The sequence below is a fragment of the Phallusia mammillata genome, chromosome 1, assembly GCF_965637545.1.
Source record: "Phallusia mammillata chromosome 1, kaPhaMamm4.hap1.1, whole genome shotgun sequence".
Classification (NCBI taxonomy): domain Eukaryota; kingdom Metazoa; phylum Chordata; class Ascidiacea; order Phlebobranchia; family Ascidiidae; genus Phallusia; species Phallusia mammillata.
The window spans coordinates 24,916,637-24,934,037 of record NC_137252.1 but is presented as its reverse complement, the minus strand read 5'-3'; the positions used below and the strand labels follow the sequence as shown (position 1 = coordinate 24,934,037).

General features: G+C 37.6%; 2 protein-coding genes across 2 annotated transcripts; one reads left to right on the top strand and one right to left on the bottom strand.

Moving 5' to 3' along the window:
- The first annotated feature begins 3,905 nt into the window (after window positions 1-3,905).
- LOC145233242 (protein phosphatase 1 regulatory subunit 3E-like) lies at window positions 3,906-8,122 on the top strand. Its single transcript, XM_080097937.1, has 5 exons — window positions 3,906-4,273; window positions 4,766-4,988; window positions 6,178-6,329; window positions 6,635-6,769; window positions 7,017-8,122. Exons 1-5 carry the CDS (start codon window positions 4,044-4,046, stop codon window positions 7,255-7,257), a joined length of 981 nt encoding a protein of 326 aa, XP_079954063.1. The 5' UTR covers window positions 3,906-4,043; the 3' UTR covers window positions 7,258-8,122.
- Window positions 8,123-8,386: 264 nt separating this feature from the next.
- Window positions 8,387-16,932, bottom strand: LOC145233230 (vesicular glutamate transporter 1-like). The gene is made up of 14 exons (XM_080097926.1): window positions 16,760-16,932; window positions 16,141-16,304; window positions 14,907-15,059; window positions 14,383-14,563; window positions 13,906-14,024; window positions 13,536-13,650; window positions 13,218-13,305; window positions 11,308-11,394; window positions 10,943-11,082; window positions 10,501-10,650; window positions 10,070-10,202; window positions 9,728-9,838; window positions 9,205-9,332; window positions 8,387-8,920 (listed from the first exon to the last, which is right to left on the bottom strand). Exons 2-14 carry the CDS (start codon window positions 16,233-16,235, stop codon window positions 8,489-8,491), a joined length of 1,932 nt encoding a protein of 643 aa, XP_079954052.1. The 5' UTR covers window positions 16,236-16,304; window positions 16,760-16,932; the 3' UTR covers window positions 8,387-8,488.
- Between the last annotated feature and the right edge of the window lie 469 nt (window positions 16,933-17,401).

Below are 17,401 nucleotides of genomic sequence, written 5' to 3'. Positions count from 1 at the left end.
ATTTGTAAAAACGACATTTTCCGATGGATTTGTATTCATACTATTACGCAGTAGAGGACAATCGCACGTGCAGCGAGTGATCACGAATAAGGTCACGTAACCAACGATTGGCACAGAAACTAACACGCGGAAACCAGTAGTATCACCTGACCGGCGTATGGTTTTGCTTAAAAAGTAAAATTCGCTGATGCCTTTAACAGAAATATAAGTTTTGTTACGGATAAAATTAACGGCAGAAAGTTAAAATAGTTTACTGTCGATAACTACATTGTTGATGGGCTTGCCGAGGGGTTTGTGTGGTAAAGTATATGAGCTTTTACAATAAATTTTACTTTATACAATAAATATAACAGACCAACTAACAATAAGTGGCGCTACATTTACAGCGAACTTATATGTTTAGGGGTCGTACGCACGAGGTAAAAAAGTTTGCGTGGAAACCGTTCGCACCATTGCCTGAGTTATGCTACTTTAACCCAGTGTTCTTTACAGCGTTTCATAGTATATTGGGGTGAAACATTCGACCACGGAATAAGGCGTAGGTTTTCACAATAAAGAAAAAAAACTACCATCACAGCGAAACCTTTTGAACAAATATTTTGTTATGCGTTTTGCATGTTGAAACAACTCTGAATTTGTGCTGACCACATGAATTCAGTATTTTTTTCGTTCTGAACCTTGCAAAGTTGCCACCTGGACAAGAAAACATATCGAATGCACTATAATTCGTTAAAAAAAACTGTACAGAAACACCAAATTTGGTATCATTACCATTTTACTACGCCCAGCAGCCAAAAAAGCGTGAGAAAACATAGTGATAGGCTACCGCGCACAGCGTTGTAATAGTCTCACAATGTAAATGGCTAATACAGGACAATGTAAATGGCTAATACAGAAATATGGTAACGAAACAAACAATTCTAACCAATACAAAATGTAGTAAACAGGGTTCATGTGTCGTTTAAAATCCGAACATTAAACAAGCCTGTTAAACCGTTCAAGTCAATTTGAACAAATTGCACAAAAAAGTGATTTTCATAAACTTATTTTAATATTTTGCCAGAGTGAGTGTGGCAAACCATGTGTCAACCAAAAATAAGTGGTAAAAAAATTAACAATACCTTTTTGACTATGTCTTTGAGCATACTGAATCAGCTTGCCAACAGGGAAACTTGGTTCACAGGGATGTTTATGGGAAATTTTAGCAGTTTTAGGAATATATATAAATAATAACTCATTTATGACGGTCTTCTTATGTTGCAATTTCAAAAAAACGTTTGCTTAGGTGCAAATTAAGGTATCAAATTATGTCATAACTATTTTTCCAACATTTTCTTACAGCCAAAACAGGCCTTACATCTCTTGATCACCAAAAATATGACATTTTCATGTTAAATATTGTTACTTGTTACTTTTTGTGCAGAAAAAATAACATATTTTTGGCAACTAAATATCCCAGTTTGTATGAAGTTTAACTTTCTGTAAATTACTGTGAACAATTATTACATATCACACTTGACATGCATTTTTGTTAAATTCCTTCATAATTTTACACAGGCTTTTCAAGGTTAAAGTGATGCAGCATTTTTAAGGTTTTAATATGCCTAATAATTTAATATTACAATCCAAAATAAAAGACATTTTCGCGGTTCTTGTTCTAGAAGGGCAAATTACTTTTAACCAAACTAGAGGGCAACTAGAGGCAAACTTAAGTCTTCAAAAAGGACAATCTGATAGGCCCAAGCTATAGGCTACAGAGAAGTTGCACAATATTTATACCAGCAGTGTGAATAGTATCATTATTTTATCATAATGTTTTCCATGTATAACACACGGCAAACTAGTTCACAAGTTAATATCAACAAGCACGGACTAATAAATTTGGTATGTCACATTGTGTCATACCACAAAAAAATGAACCAAACAACCATGTGCTGTGACAGGATGTCTTAAAACTTGTAAAACTGCGTCACTCATGATGATTTGCACTAAAATACATTAATCACCATCAAAATTAAGGCAAAGCTACATTGTAGCCTACTATACTCAGCCTGCATGGTACAGTAACATGATAATTGTCGAGGCTGTACGATGTGCCATACAGCCTTAAGGAATTGGGCTGGGACTTGTCAATATATTTTACAACTTTATCAGTTAAATTCGATTCTAAATAGTTTAAAAACACTTTTTGTGACTTTTAAGTAGAGTGATTGTTGTTATGGCGGTGGTGTAAAAGCAAAAGTAAAATTTGAAAGGAAGGATATCGATTAAATACGTTAACGGTGATTGGTTGTAATGTAAGGCATGCGAAAATGTTTATTTAAGCTCGTATAATTTTTGAGCGATAAGAATTAAATTGGCACATTGATTTTGTGAATTTTTGTGTTGGTTGAATTAGTATTTTACCCACATTAGTCCAAAAGTTATTGCTATGTAATCCGAAGTCACAGGGGTCAAAACAAAATGGCGGACCGCCGAAAAGTTTCAAAACTTGTTACTGGTTCTTTACCTTATGATTTCCGCTTCACAGTAAAAAAGCACTTAGGGTCTATTTATGTCATTGATGTAAGACTATTTTGACAAAAATTGCATTAAAAAAATAAAACCCTAGTATGTGGAAATGTAACGCTTAAAATTCCTCCAGTTTTGGTAAATTATCGATTCTTTGCTACCCTTTTAGATACCGTTTGTGCATTGTTAACTAATAATGGCGGTTGTTTAAAATGTAAAAAGGTAATCAAGATACGAACTGCATGTAATGACGTAATTTCCCGGGCATCACATGTGTTTGCCCTGTAGGTTGTGTCGCCAGTGTTGACCTAATGTTTGTAGCCCTACTCAGCTATGTTGTACGAAAATGTTTGGCAGTTTTTTTTATCAGTAGCCTACACTGGAATTTGAAATATGAATGCTGTTCAGTGTATAATAAGTTACAGCAGTTTGTTGAACAGTTCCAGTCAATCGTTTCAATTTAAATTGGACGGTTGGAGTTTAAATTGGCGTGAAGTAGCTTACTAAGTGAAACAAAATCTGTCTTTAATTAGCGCCGAAAATGCAGAGGGCTTGCACTGTTGCACAGCTTAACACCATTTGCTACAAGCGGATTGTGTGGTGAAGTTATTTAATTTGTGTTTTAGTTCTCTACATTGCGGTTGTGTTAAATGCCAAGAAACATAGGTTTAAATCAAGACCACAAGAATTTTAGATAAGGTTTTACTTTGTTATCATTCGACCTTCTCCGTCCTTCCATGTATTGATTGGCGAATCGACTGGCGAAGCCTTTTGCCTCGCGGTGGATTGTACGCGTACTGGTGCGCGCCATGTAGAAATACATCAGGCGATACTTCAACCTGTGTGCAAATGTCGCTGTGACGTCAATTGGGCATCGCTTTTTTCGGCTTTGCTCGGTGCTCTCTGCTATATGAGCTTGGTGACAGGTCCCGTCTGTAGCAAAGCAATTTAATCGCAGGAGCTCCAGGCTTATTTGAATTTGTATGTGCGGTAGTTAAGCCTTGAGTACAGTTAGCTCATATTCAATCATAAGAATGGTGGAAAGAGTTGTGATTTCACTGCGGTGATTGTTTCGTCACAGTGTCAGCATTTAAATCTGAATTCTGCTTTTTGTTTTTGACTGGGTTAGCCTTTTTTACAATTATTTTGCTTTCTAGCAGCTTTAGGCCTGGTGCTGTTAACTATGATTAAGTTGGAGTGTTTACGACTTGCCAACCATGAGTGACAGCAATTCAGTCGCTTGTTTCGCCGAAAGTCCGTTTGAGACCAAATACGGATTGCCGCGCTTGACCCAACAGCGGGTGCATGTTACACAACCTGTGCGGAACAGCGCCCCCAGTCGGCTGCAGAACATTGACGATCTTTATCTGGTTGGCAACTACACTAGTTTGTGAGGCAGCAAAGCACGCTCGTTGACGGATTTATTCACTTTTGAACGAGATGCTCGCTGCTGTATACCGCCTTCCAGATCTCAGTGCAGTTGTAACGGTTTAGATCAGTCTATAGACTCTGTAACAAATCTTTCAGACGATATGCCGCTGCCCAATGGACTTTCGGAGGACGTCGACGACGGTTCCGAATTCAAACATGACGAAGCGCTTTGCAGCGATGATTCAAATGGAGTCTTTGAAAGTGTGAAAGATGATGACGTCACATGCGGATTTGATGTTAGTGACGTTGCGGCCAGTCTGGAAGCAGACGTGAACGGTGACAGTCTGCCACCGAACGAAGTTGAAGGACAAGAAGAGGCATCAAACGAAACGTAGGGCTTTGATTAATTTTGCAGTTGCTTCAAAGTTTTCAACAGAACTGTGTTATTATGGTTCTAAAACAGGAAGGCCATTTTTAAGATTTGCTTTTTTTTTGGTATGCGTTCTTCTTAATTACAACAATGTTAAAGGATTTTTATATCTGGCCTTAGAATGATAAAGACCTACTTTCGTTTAAAACACAAAGCAAGACATAACAATAATAGCACAGTAACATAGCTAGGTTAGGTGGGAAGGCTAAAACTAATGAACACAATATAATTTAAAGATTCTTTTCTGATGAACAAAATCACAATGTCTCAATCGTCCTTATTTAAAAACAGATCAAGTTGTGTTTTATGGTAACGTGTAGGGTAGAGTCAAAATTGCAGAAATAGCGATCGAGAAAAGTCGAGTTGTTTTATTAGGTAGTATTTTTGATATACTTTAAAAGAAAAATTCGCGGCGCAAGGCCTTCTTTGTGCTATAATTTATTCCTTTTGCAGGGCTATGACGTGTGTTGGCAAACCATCGGCGGACCGGCGGTCTTCCTATCCGCAATCCGTTGCAAGGTCTTTGTCCGACAGCAGCTGTGATGTACCACCTGTCAGAAAGCTACAAAGGAGAAAATCTGTACATTTCGCGGACACAAAAGGCTTCGACCTTGAAATCAAAATTCCCTTTTGCAGAGAGTTGGAAGAAACGAACACCCCTCCCAGGCTGCTAGAGGTAAGCACCGTACTGTTCTGCTGCATATAGGCATAACTGCCACAGCAACTTATAAAGCTCTTTTTACAGTAAGAATTTTGTTTTGAGGCACGAACATGTTTTGAGGCACGAACAGGATTTCGGATTCGTAGTATCGCTGCGGTTAAGTCCAGTTCGCATATAGTGATTAGTTGCAAAAAATGAGTTTGATGTACAGTTGCGTTTCATGAAAATGTCAAGTCCCCTATATATACAGCAGCCTAGGAATTTACGCCAAATTTCCTACCGCACTTTGGTGGCAATTGTATTTTAAACCCCGATAAAATGTTTACAACGCTTGAAGCAAAATTTTCCATTCATGTAGCGGACCCCTGCATAAGCTGGCATTGTGCTGTAGTTATAAAACGTCAGCGGTGGTCTGCTATTCATTGTCAAGGTCATTTCGCTGCGGACTGCAACCCTAGATATGGATTTTCTAAATGACATTGCCTGGCTGGCAGGAGCCTTCAACACCATCAATGTTAATCTTTGTGTGGCCTGATTATGGCCGTGCAAGTTGCGCTTTGGTACTAATGGATTTGTTTACATTATATACCAGATGTAACAGAAACCAACAATTTAGGTGAATTTTAGTCTCTTTAATTTTGTGTCCAATTAAACGGATTAAAGGGTCGAATCAGTTTAACACGGCAGAATTTGATTCCATGATTGGAATAATCAATATAGTGAAACGCTGGTTAAGATCGATAATAGGTTGCAAAGCCTTAATGTGGGGCTAAATGGACACCCAATTAAAGGATTTCCAAGCAGTTTTTGCAAGGTATTCATGTAACTAAGGATTTAAGAAAGCATGTGACTTTCTTTTGTCACATGGCTTAAAAAGTATTTTTTCTCATGCAGATAAAACGTTTTATTCCGACTTTAATTGTACCAGAGTTAGAAGTCGGGCCGGGTTCGGGCTCCAATTTCAGGGCCGTTTATACAACTCTGCATTGTACAACCCTTTATAAATAGAACCTCGTATAAATTTGTTTTTGCTGGCGGTTTACGGTGATCAAACTTATTCACAAAAAATGCACAAGCTTGTTTATCTACTCTAAAACAATTTCAATACAGCTTTTTTGCCCCACCCAACAGCTGGTCTGTTAAACACTGTAACAGGCGTTGGAGGCAGAAACCGCATGTTAAAGGACGTATATATTTGTTGCAGGCATTGGAGAAAATTCGTGCCGAGATCCAGGGTAGAAATAAAAACGGAGTAGAAGTTCCAATCTCTTGCTCGGCCTACAATAATACAATCAGTTGTTTCGCGCTCGCACCCCAGTTTCAACAACCTTTTCTGGACGCAAACTTTCAGCGAAGGTGAGTGGTTTGCGAAGTCTATGTATTTTATACTTTGGTTACCTAGGGTGGGTTCTACGTCAGGGGTTGGCAAACACTCGTGAGAAATACATTATAGAGTTTATAGTATAGAGTGAAGGTAAAAAGCACAAAGCCAACGTCATTGCTAGCTATTACCCCAAGACGTTGGTACCATATTGTGACAAAGCAACTAATGTTTTTTACCACATTTAGCATCATACGAACCGAATTTTTGTAGATATTCACCAACAATAACTTACGTTCCCAAATTTTGATTGTGTAATAATATGTCTTATGTATTACAGAGTTTGCAGCCAAATGGTTTGTCTTGAGAGCGTTGCAGTCATCCCTAACTCCCCCTCACTGACCGGTGTCATCAGAGTCGTCAACGTTGAGTTTGAGAAGCAGGTTACTGTCCGATACTCGACTAACCAATGGAGGTGAGACATCACAATACGTTGTTAATCTTGCATCGTTTAAAAGAAACCACATTTTGTGACGAATTAGTGAACAAAACAGGAAAAAATAAAAGCTTGTGCAAGAGAAAATATGTGACAGCATTTGTAGATAAAGTGTAAAGTTAGGATCCGTTTAAAGTGGCTTGATGACCCACTTATGACATTAACCATTTCCATGGCCGCACTGTTCTCCACTTGCATTTTTATAAAAGTGATTGTATAATTTTAGAACTTACGATGATATACCGGCGTGCTACGTTGCAAGTCAGCAAGACATCAACCAAGACCAGTTTTCCTTCCACGTTGTGGCACCTTCGACTTTAAACGGAGGAAATAAAATCGAACTCGCCATCCGCTACCATCTCACTAAATCAAACCATGAATTTTGGGACAATAACAATGGAACAAACTATGTCATAACTTGTGTCGAACATCGCGGTTCGCGCTCCGATGACGGCATGATGACGTAGCAACCGCGTCGTCAGTGTGTTTTTGTGCTTGACGTCATAGGTGCTATGAGCCAATTGTGACGTTAACAGTGTTATGTTTCTTTCAAAGCGTCCTCCCGTTTTGTAAGTTGCTCGTCTTGGCTTAAAAAATTTTTGGACGCATGGGTCAAGTTGGTATAGTTTACAGGGGAATATATAGGAATTCGTGGTACGGGGGAATATATAGGGTTTCCATTTTAAAGCACAGCACTTGCACATACTATTTTCTGGTGTAATAACACTTCTGTATTAACAAGGTGACGACACGAGTTGTGATCGAAACAACTTTACGCTTGGGGCTGTTATACGCTATTTCAAATTTTACGCTAACTTCTGTCACATCACTCGCCCAACGACGTCTCATGAGTTTGTTTCTTTTCTGTTGCTTTCTTCAACTTTCTGTTCATCACTTTGTTGTTGCACTTTAATTTCCAATCTCAAAAGCTGTAATTTGCCACTGTGATGAAATAACCGCGAAATCGGACAATATTATATCTGTCGCCTTTATGTCTTTGTTCTACGCACGCGCTGCAGCATCTGTGACGTCATACAATGACGTAAAATACTTTCAATTTAAAAGTAACTGTCAATGGCTTGCTTCCATGCATTACGTGACACGCTTTTTTTGCATGCGCACGGACTTTGCCAACCGATAAAAAACACGTGATTGCATTATTATAGAAGTTTTTATCTTGCCGTAAACTGACCTTTCACCTGGTGACGAGTTCTGTGAACAAACATCGTCCATGAGGTGACTCGCACGCTTTTTATGTTTACCGATGAAAGTTGCACGAAAGACATTTGGTGACTCGCTGGTTTTCGGCATCAAATAAACATGGAAACACGACGTGTGTGCTGTTGTGCATCGACCCTTGTTTAGGTCTTATTTGGTCAGGGGCAAATTGTTTTCGTTAGGTCTCAAATGATGGTTGGTATTCGTGATCTAAATTGCAAGTTGCGTAAACGGTTTCAAGGTTGCTAAACGGTCTTGTTTTGTTTTTTTGACAAAGCTTCGAACTCAGTTTTGCGTAAACAAGCTTTTTTAGCCACAAAGTCTCTTCGACACAAAAATACAAAACGAGTTTGTTGGGTTCAACAATTTCTAGTGATGTTTAACAAATTGACTATAATTGTATTTGGACGACATCATATGGTAATAAATACTCGAAACTACAAACAACAAAAAGGTATTTATCCATACACCCTGAAATCTCTACTCTCCATCCCTTTCACTATAATCCAACGATGTTTTCTGCACAACTTCGGTTGTAACGTCATATGGTGGTCCATCTGACGTCAGTTTTGACGTCACATACATTTGACCCTTGCCCTCGGACGACAAAGACGTGGACGATACCTCAGAACTAACACAATAACCGTTGCTAGGCAACTCATCGCGGCCAAGGTGGCAGCTCTTGGGCGCCCTCTGGACAAATTTATCAGGAGGAACTTCAGCGAACATGGAATCGGTCGAGATGTCACGTGTTGGAGGAAAATCGCCTCCATCATCAAGGATGCCGACTTCTTCCTGAGGGGGATCGGCCCAAGGTTGTCGCTCGCCAGATGCGAAGAAACCGTAAAAGATCACACCACTGAAGTGGATGCAAGATGCAATGATGAAAACCAACTTCCAACCGTCTTCCGTCTATTTGAGGAAATATGATTACAGCATAAGGCAAGCTCTGACACTAATACCTTTACGACAAACGTACGAAGGTTTTGAAGACAAATTTTAAGAAACGACTAAGAACCCCATCCTTGGATCAACTTTAGTGTGACTTCCTCAACATGCACATAGCCTTGGACGATTGAAGATACACATATCATACACAAAAACCCTTCGCTATGAATGAAATAACCAAAAGGAAATCTCAGAACTACACCATTCAGACAAACAAGACAACAACAATCAGCTCGCTCTAAACCAACCTTATCCTTTGTGACGTAACTGACGATTAGGGGACAAATCATTCCAGATAATGTTCCTGCGCCATTCGATAACCCCATAAGGATACTAGCGTACCGAGGTGCAATGTCGAGATGGTTCACATTAAAACCTAATAAAGCCATTGTTTTGGGTGTGTTAGTCTCGCCATAAGGTTTATCAAGTTATCTATTCTAAACATGCTGACATTGGGACAAGGATATTTTGAATTTTATGGTGTTTTTTAGTTAACTAATGACTTTTGGTAAATCTGTATCTTGTTGCAATGTTATAGCGTTGGCGGTATAAGTGAATTTCAGAATAAGGTTTAAATAAATTAGTTGTGTATTTTTTTAATCGATTTATAGAGAATGGTGGCACACTTGAGGTATTTTGAATTTTTTGTGATAATTAGTGGTTTAAGTTATCGTCCTTTTTTAAGTCTAAACTTGGCGGCAACTAAAGCAAACTCACATTTAGTTTTAGCATTTCATGGTTATTATAAGGTAAATAGAGTTCTGTACTTACCAGATATAGCGAAGCCACTGAATCCGACCGCAAAAACGAGACACGTTACAGCTGCAGTTGTTCCGTGACTGCAAGCTAGAATCAGCAGAAATAACGCTTCCATTCCAAACCCTGCAATACAATAGAAATGTGGGTTGTATGATGCAGAAATATGGTCATATATTAATATCGTTTTCCAAATTGCAATAAACTTTTATAACCAGTTTTTCGATTCACACACACGATTATCACTTCCAAACAATAACTTACAAAAGCTTCAAAATCTTCCCTTTGGTTGAAACTAATGCGCATTGCAAGTGAGGCGCAAACATAGAAAGAATAGTGACGGGATATAAATCTTACCTCCGCAGTTCATTAGCTTCCTTACAGTGGTGGTTGTGAGAATATTATTCTTGCGGAGGAAATCTGCGATTACGCCCCCTACTGGTACCACTATTGTCATCACTAGATGGGGCACTGCAGCTAAAATTCCGACCTGTGAATCAAGAAAAACAAATTCAGGGCAGGAACTTGGCCGAAGGTTGATGTGCCAAAATTTTCCTTAGTCCTTTGCTTTAAAAGTGTTCGTATGAAATCTAATTGACAATGGCTTACACCCAGCGGTGGGATTCAGCCGGTTCGCACCAGTTCTAGAACCGTCTCACGAAATTGTGTGAGATCAGCGAACCGGTTAGCATTACAGGTTACTGTCAATGGACTTTTTGTGATAGAACCGGCTGACAAAAATTTGAATCCCACCACTGCTTACACCTCAGTTTTTATGTTTAAGTTACCTGTGAAATATCATATTTGAGAACTTCTTCAAAATAAGTGGGTTGGCTTATAATGAGAAGGTAGAAAGTCCAACTGCGACAAAAGTTTGCGACGATAATTGCCCAAACGGGAAGTGACGTAAAAAACTTCTTCCATGGTGTTCCAGACCACTACAGTATTAACAAAGGCAAAGGGTCGGAAATAAAATAAATGCTCAAAGAAATTCGCTAAACTTTTATTCGGTTCATTTTTATGTGAGTTTGATATTATAAAGCTAAATTTACGTCATTCGTTTTTTTTCGCATTTTTCGCAAAATTACAAACAAAAATATTTCAATTTAAATAGAAAAGTTATTGCATTGTCAAGGGTGTAAAAATAAACTTTTAGTATTCTTTTAGTTTTAGTTTTGGTATTCACTAATGTGGTTGAAAATTCAACACTGTCGTCAACGTATTTCGTACCTTAGTGGTTGCAGTGCAATCTGATTTTCCAATACTTTCCTCGATATAAACCCGCTCCGATTGACTAATACTGGGGTGTGACGCCGGTGACTCGTGAGCCACCATAGTCCACACCATAAACCACGTGATACCACATCCACCTGTGACGTAACATAAACAAGGTTGTGCAACAATATTCAAGTGTTTTCGTTACTAAAGCCAACCAAACATAAGTTTCTTGTACTTCAATACACATAGAATGGACTTTTGTAGATGTACAAAGTATTCTTTGCCATTTTCAGACATTTTTCAAATCTGCTTGTACGGCCACCGCACAATTTAGTTTCAAGCAAGCGATTCCGTTGCCATGAGAACAAGGTACTCACCGAAAACGTAAAATACCGACGGCCAACCAGCGTATTCGACAAGTAACCCACCCAATGGCATTCCTATCACAGCACCAGCGTAACTCCCTGCAAAATATAAGTTTGGAAACGTTAAACGTGGCATTTTGACAACCACTGATTGTTGAACATTTCAGTGTTAAGGTGTTTTGCCATTACACCAAATGTAACATGATTTAGTAATCGTACACTTTAAGGTAGCGATATTATTTAGCAATCATAACCATATTAACCAACAACAAACATTTAATGGGAAACTTAAAAAGACGATATAAAGGTAAAACTAGTTCTCATATTTTTACAAAATAATATCATGTTATGAAACGTGTGATCAAATTAAAAAGATGTCAATTCAACTCTCTCTGTTATTTGCAAACATTCGCATTTTCCAAAACAAATTTGTTATTCACTGTCATTTGCAGAACAAGCAACATCAAAACATGAACGGCAACCAAAATCAATTTCAAGGGCAGCGAAGTCGAAATGAAACATCAGGCCGTACAAAATCATTCATGTCATCCGACGGAAGGTTACGTCGTGAAAGTAGCGATAATACAGCTTAAGATATCGATCGCAATGCCGCAAAGGTCGATAAAACAACGAACATTTCAATCGAACCTTCGTCGGCTGCAAGCAATTACCAACAAGTATGGCGGCCGGCACTTAACATACAAGGGCTGATGCATTATTGACGAACAAACGAACGATTAGTACCCAGCAATCGCCTTCCCTCGAGTTGTTACGTCACAAAGCCTTGTGGAAAAAAAGTCGGAAAGATTAGTGAAACTAATTACTTGCGTTTGCGGGAAGGGTTGTTGCCTTTAAGTGTTGAGAAAAGTTCTTTAATCGATGGTTTTAAATGTCAACAAGAAATATGGTTGAATTTAAGCCAAATTATATTGCGGAACATTGACATTAAGATAAAGCGGTTAATTTGATAGTGAAAACAGACCATACACTTAAACTCACGAATAAAATGATATTCAGACTGTGTTACAAAACGTTTGGTGATGTGGTAACCTCATCGCATTTTTGCGTTAGGTATAACTTGCCGTATCTTTTTTTTACCCCTTCTTGTCAATATGAAGAAACTGTTGGTTGTCAAAACCTTATGTTTTAAAAACTGTTTCAAATTTTTTTGTTAATCAGTCCGGTCCATGTTGTCCCTTAAAGTATGGCATGCTGTTTATTTGATGATTTAACGCATTTATTAACGATGGCAAAAGATTTATTAACGATTTTTTCACAACGAAGCTATTTTTTAGTATCTTAACAAAGAGTTAACCAACACCCAAAAAGCGTTAACCAACACCTTAACTTTCTGGACGAATTTAAAGAAAAGCACACTAACGATTTGTAGCCGATCCACAGTCAGGTAAAATAGCTATTTACATTTTTTCTCAATTTTGAAAACCACAAGCCGTAAACCGACCATGGTGAGGTGAGTTCTCCTGACAAGTTACGTGGTTTTTCAATTGATTAGGAAGAAATCATGAATTATTGAAAGGGCGTCGGTCAGTTATCGCCTACTGTCTGCACGCACATGTCTCGGCCAGTATTCGCAAGACTTAAAAACAGTTTTTAAAACCAATACATGTTAACAGCACAAAAAAGACACTATAGTTTGACAACGCTTTTGTGGTAAAGAGAATGCATTTTTAAACATTGCTGCTGATGATGATCAACCAAACGTAAAAATTTTTAAAAATGGAAATTCAGAAAATGTACGCAACTTGGATTTTTTTCAAACCATTGGCATCGGGACAGGCCATAAAGATAAATATAAATGAAAAATGCCATCTCTCATTACCAAGTAATTACTTGGGAAATTTTAATATACTTGTGCAAAACAGAACTATAAATAAAATTCTATGTTTATTTACGTCGCCAACCTGAAAACGAGATAGTGGCGAGTCTGCTGCGCTCCATTGGCGGCGCCCATTTACTCCACATCCCATGACAGGAAGGGTAGAGAATTCCCTGCAAAATAGTCACAACGTTTAAACTTTAAAGCGTCATTTCAAAAGTTGTTTGATGTTTGTTTTTTGAATGATATTTTTTTAGCTCCCAAAATTCATATTTTATCGAAACATTCAAGTTAAGAAAGAACAGTAAGTAACAGGATCAATATAGGCCTAATTTAAATCTTTATGTTTACAAAAAAATCATTTTTAAATGTCAAAGCAAAGACGGTTTGAACTATTGCTTACCTCAGCTAAACCCTGCAACACGCGGACGAACACAAATACCGTCCAGTGATATTTGGCAGCGGCTGGAAGAAACATGTTGAGCGCGCACGTTGCTAGTACGGCTATACCGAACATTCTGTTATCAATAACAATATCCAGGTGAAAACAACACAACGTATTTATGAACAACACACCAAATGTAGTAAATCAGCAAAAATAAATACTTTTTGTCAGCCTGGTAGGGATACTGAGGGATTAATAAGCCTTCTTAAAATGACATTAACTGGTATTGCGAACAAAACGCAAAACGCAACAAATACGCTTTAAATTGGGGCTTTGGATCCTGCGGGTGTTGTGTACAGCGATGCCACTGAACGAGTATCTTACTGACCTGTTTGCTTGAATTCTCGAAGCAAGGTAACCACCCGGTACTTGGGTGATAATGTAACCCCAGAAAAACGAACCGTGAATAAAACCTTGCTTTCCAGGACTCCATGTAAGATCTGGCGGCTAGAAATATTTTTCATCAAAAAAGTCAAAAAAATTAAAATAAAACCGACTGCAATCATCAAACAAAAAAGATTTAAAAAAACACTGAGAGTGTTTGAACTGTACAGTGTCGGAACCCTTCTATTTGAATAAGAAACAGGAGAAGAAAATTAGGCGAAATATACATGTTTCCACTATATTTATCGACTAATATCGTTACCGGAAAAATTTTTCCATTCCTAAAACACGAAACGTTTTATTGGTGAAAAATACTACGAACAAGATTCTTTGTTTGTAATCATAACTGACAAGTTTTAGCACACATTTCAAATGATTTTGGCCACAACAATGTTTTTAGAAACCACGACCTTGAACTGACCTTGACAACACGTGTTCCGTTTTCGAGTGTCTCGGTGTAGTTGTTTGCCATCTCAACCATCGCTACACCGAGATTACATCGCATGCCGAACGCAATGCAAAATCCCATACCGCTTAGTAAGGCGAGAACGTATCGCTTTGGTAACCACATACAAGTACAAAACCAAATCCATGGATTCTGCCTGCAAGAAAACAATGGTTGGTTAATTCTGCCGGTTCTGTGTTTTTCATGTATAAGTAAGTTAAATTGAGACAAGAGGGCCAAATTATCAATATTAAGTTGTATTTGTGTTTTAAATGTTTAATTATATTTAATTCAAGGAAATTTTAATATACTTTCAACATTTGGGTAAATTAGTTTTTTTTTTTTTAAATTTGTTTTTTGTTTTTTTAAATTTTTTTTTACTTTCTCGTTAAGGAGATGTTTCCTAACAAATAAAAAGACGTTTCCCAATAAATTTACAAGTTTCACAAATTCTGATGTTTTATTTGAGCACATTTCAATAAATACAACAATTAGCTTACGACTCTGGTACTTCGTGGGGTTTCCCCCAACCTTTAGATGAGGGCGTAGCATGGGCGTGTCCATTTAGCTGATGTTCGTTCATTTCTTCGTAACTGTTTGGTGAAACCATGCGGTCTGTTGAGTCATAATCCGGCTGACCAAGATTCGATATTCTTCAAAAAATGCGTTTATTAAGTCAATAGATTACTTTTAAAAGCCGGAGACGTTTTTTTGAACATTAGCGCATAAAATAGAGTATATGTGACTTTATGATTGTTATGACAGTTCGATTTTGAAACAGAATACCGATACCATTTGTGGTGTCCTTTGTACTGCTTTTTAAATAGAACTTATTTACAATTTTATATTTTCATTACCATTGGAAGTGATATATTTAGATTTTTAGTTAAAAAGTGGATAATTTGCATTTATGTTGACAAGAAGGCGGGTGCAACGCCAAGCAAACACACTTTGCACGTTTTATGTCACTTTTCTCTTCCCAACCACTCATCAATAATTCAAAGTCGTTCTCTGTTTAATTCACTTTCCTAACGTCGGGAAATGTCAGAACAGTATGTCACACTGCTCGACGTTCCACATCGCCCTTCACTATTGTGACATCACACACACTTTGTTGCTATTAGAGAACGATTGTATTATTGATTTTACGGTTCAAGTTTATGAGCTACGGTATGAACGATCGATGGGAGATGTTTCAAATCTTGTAGAAACAATTTATTATTCGATGTAAACCAAATGGGGGTTTCTTATTTTAGAAATCCCGCTGGTGTTGTTGGTTTTTATGATTTGTAAACTGAATATAATAAACTTAACTCCCAAGCTTTTTTAAAGCGATCAGAAATTTTAAACATCTACTCAATGTTTCTCGATAATGCAAATAAAACGCAACAAAAACTAAATGCGTATAAAATACCGATATCGCGAAAAAATTTAGCACTTGAACGGGACCAACAGAATATTTGAGTTTATGCGGTGAAACTTGCGCACTTTCAAATACACTGAACTAAATCCCAAATGTTGAAGAACACATTTTTCTTGAGGGCCTTATTTTACACATTATCTTGACGAACTGCTTGCCCTTGGTTTTAACGTTTAACGTTGAACTTTCATACGAACCGTTTGCTTTCCAAATTGAATCAAAGATTTTTCTAAAACAGTACAACATCGAAACGCAAACTCGTGTGTGTGTTTTATGTGCTGGGGACTAAAAATGTAAACAGTTTTAAAACCCACCTGTTTCGTATGTTGATAAATGAGTTTTTCGCTGCTTTCCGTGCATTGTAGAACGCAGTCATTGTTGTGCTGTACGACGTCTCTGATGACATCATTAAGGGTATTGATTGCGTGATAATGAAAGGATAATCCCAATTGTCGCGGTCGACAGGGAGTCTACGTACCTTGCAATAAAACAAAGACGATTAGAATATAGATCAACAGTGGATACAGTGATTTACAGCATAAGTCAATCTGTCACGTAAATATCAAAACGCTGGAAAATTTCCTTGTATTACTATACTAACATAAAAAAGCTTTCGCCAATACAGTCTATGCTGCATCAGTCATGACTTTTTTCGACTCTTAGAAATTGTTGTAAATTTATTTCCGAAAAGATGTAAAACTAAGTTTAAAATTACGCAACCGATTCAAATGGTTTTGCAAACAATAAAAAAAATTAAACGAATAAACTAACGCGTAAAGTTCGTAGATTGAAGGCAGCACAACAGAAGCATTCAAAACTTTCTCTATATGACTAACTAAACCAAACTATAACAGTGGGTTTGGTCATAAGGCCTATATTTAAACAAAGCTTTAAAGTTTTCAACAAATTCGCGACTGAAGGTACTAAACTTACAATGTATAGCACAAGAAATCTATCCAGAAGCAAAATATCAAAAATCGCAAAATTATTTGTAGCTATCGGCGATTCTAAAACGAGTAGGCTACTGCTACACTCGTGGACAGAAAACCTGAATGCAAAACCATCGCAGCACAGTGACCCTCATCAACACTTGATGCAATATTGAAGGCCTTCTGTTCAAACGTCTTTGCGCAAGGTATGAAAAATTCATCTATCACACAAAAGCACCTTTCCCCTTCACATACGTAAAGTCAATCTTACAACATAATGACCTTTCCACAACGACGCGGCTTAGCCACGCACAACCGCAATTCAGGTACTAAAAAGTGAGGCATTTTTTTCTCCTACCACACTTTTGATTTTACGCAGTAATTCAGAGAATAACTATTTCCAAGCAATTGGCCAACTCTTACTAATCTTACAGGTAATAACAAGGCATTTGTATTAAAAACAAAACAACATCACAATGAATTTTATTTATTGCGTTTATGTTGACCAAGTGTTGATATAAAAGCAAACAGTCAAAAATCTTAAAACTGACTTTGTTTTAGTCCAACAAAAACTACTTCGACCAACGCGTAAATTAAAAAAAAGAAAATTTCGATCCAACCTTAGTGCTTCCGAATAGCATTACTC

Coding starts and splice junctions, on each gene's coding strand:
- LOC145233242 (XM_080097937.1), top strand. CDS start 4,044: ATGCCGCTGCCCAATGGACTTTCGGAGGACGTCGACGACGGTTCCGAA. Junction 4,274..4,765: donor GAAGAGGCATCAAACGAAAC/GTAGGGCTTTGA, acceptor TTCCTTTTGCAG/GGCTATGACGTGTGTTGGCA. Junction 6,330..6,634: donor GACGCAAACTTTCAGCGAAG/GTGAGTGGTTTG, acceptor TATGTATTACAG/AGTTTGCAGCCAAATGGTTT.
- LOC145233230 (XM_080097926.1), bottom strand. CDS start 16,235: ATGATGTCATCAGAGACGTCGTACAGCACAACAATGACTGCGTTCTAC. Junction 13,651..13,905: donor TCGAGAATTCAAGCAAACAG/GTCAGTAAGATA, acceptor TATTGATAACAG/AATGTTCGGTATAGCCGTAC. Junction 9,839..10,069: donor GAAGCTAATGAACTGCGGAG/GTAAGATTTATA, acceptor ATTGTATTGCAG/GGTTTGGAATGGAAGCGTTA.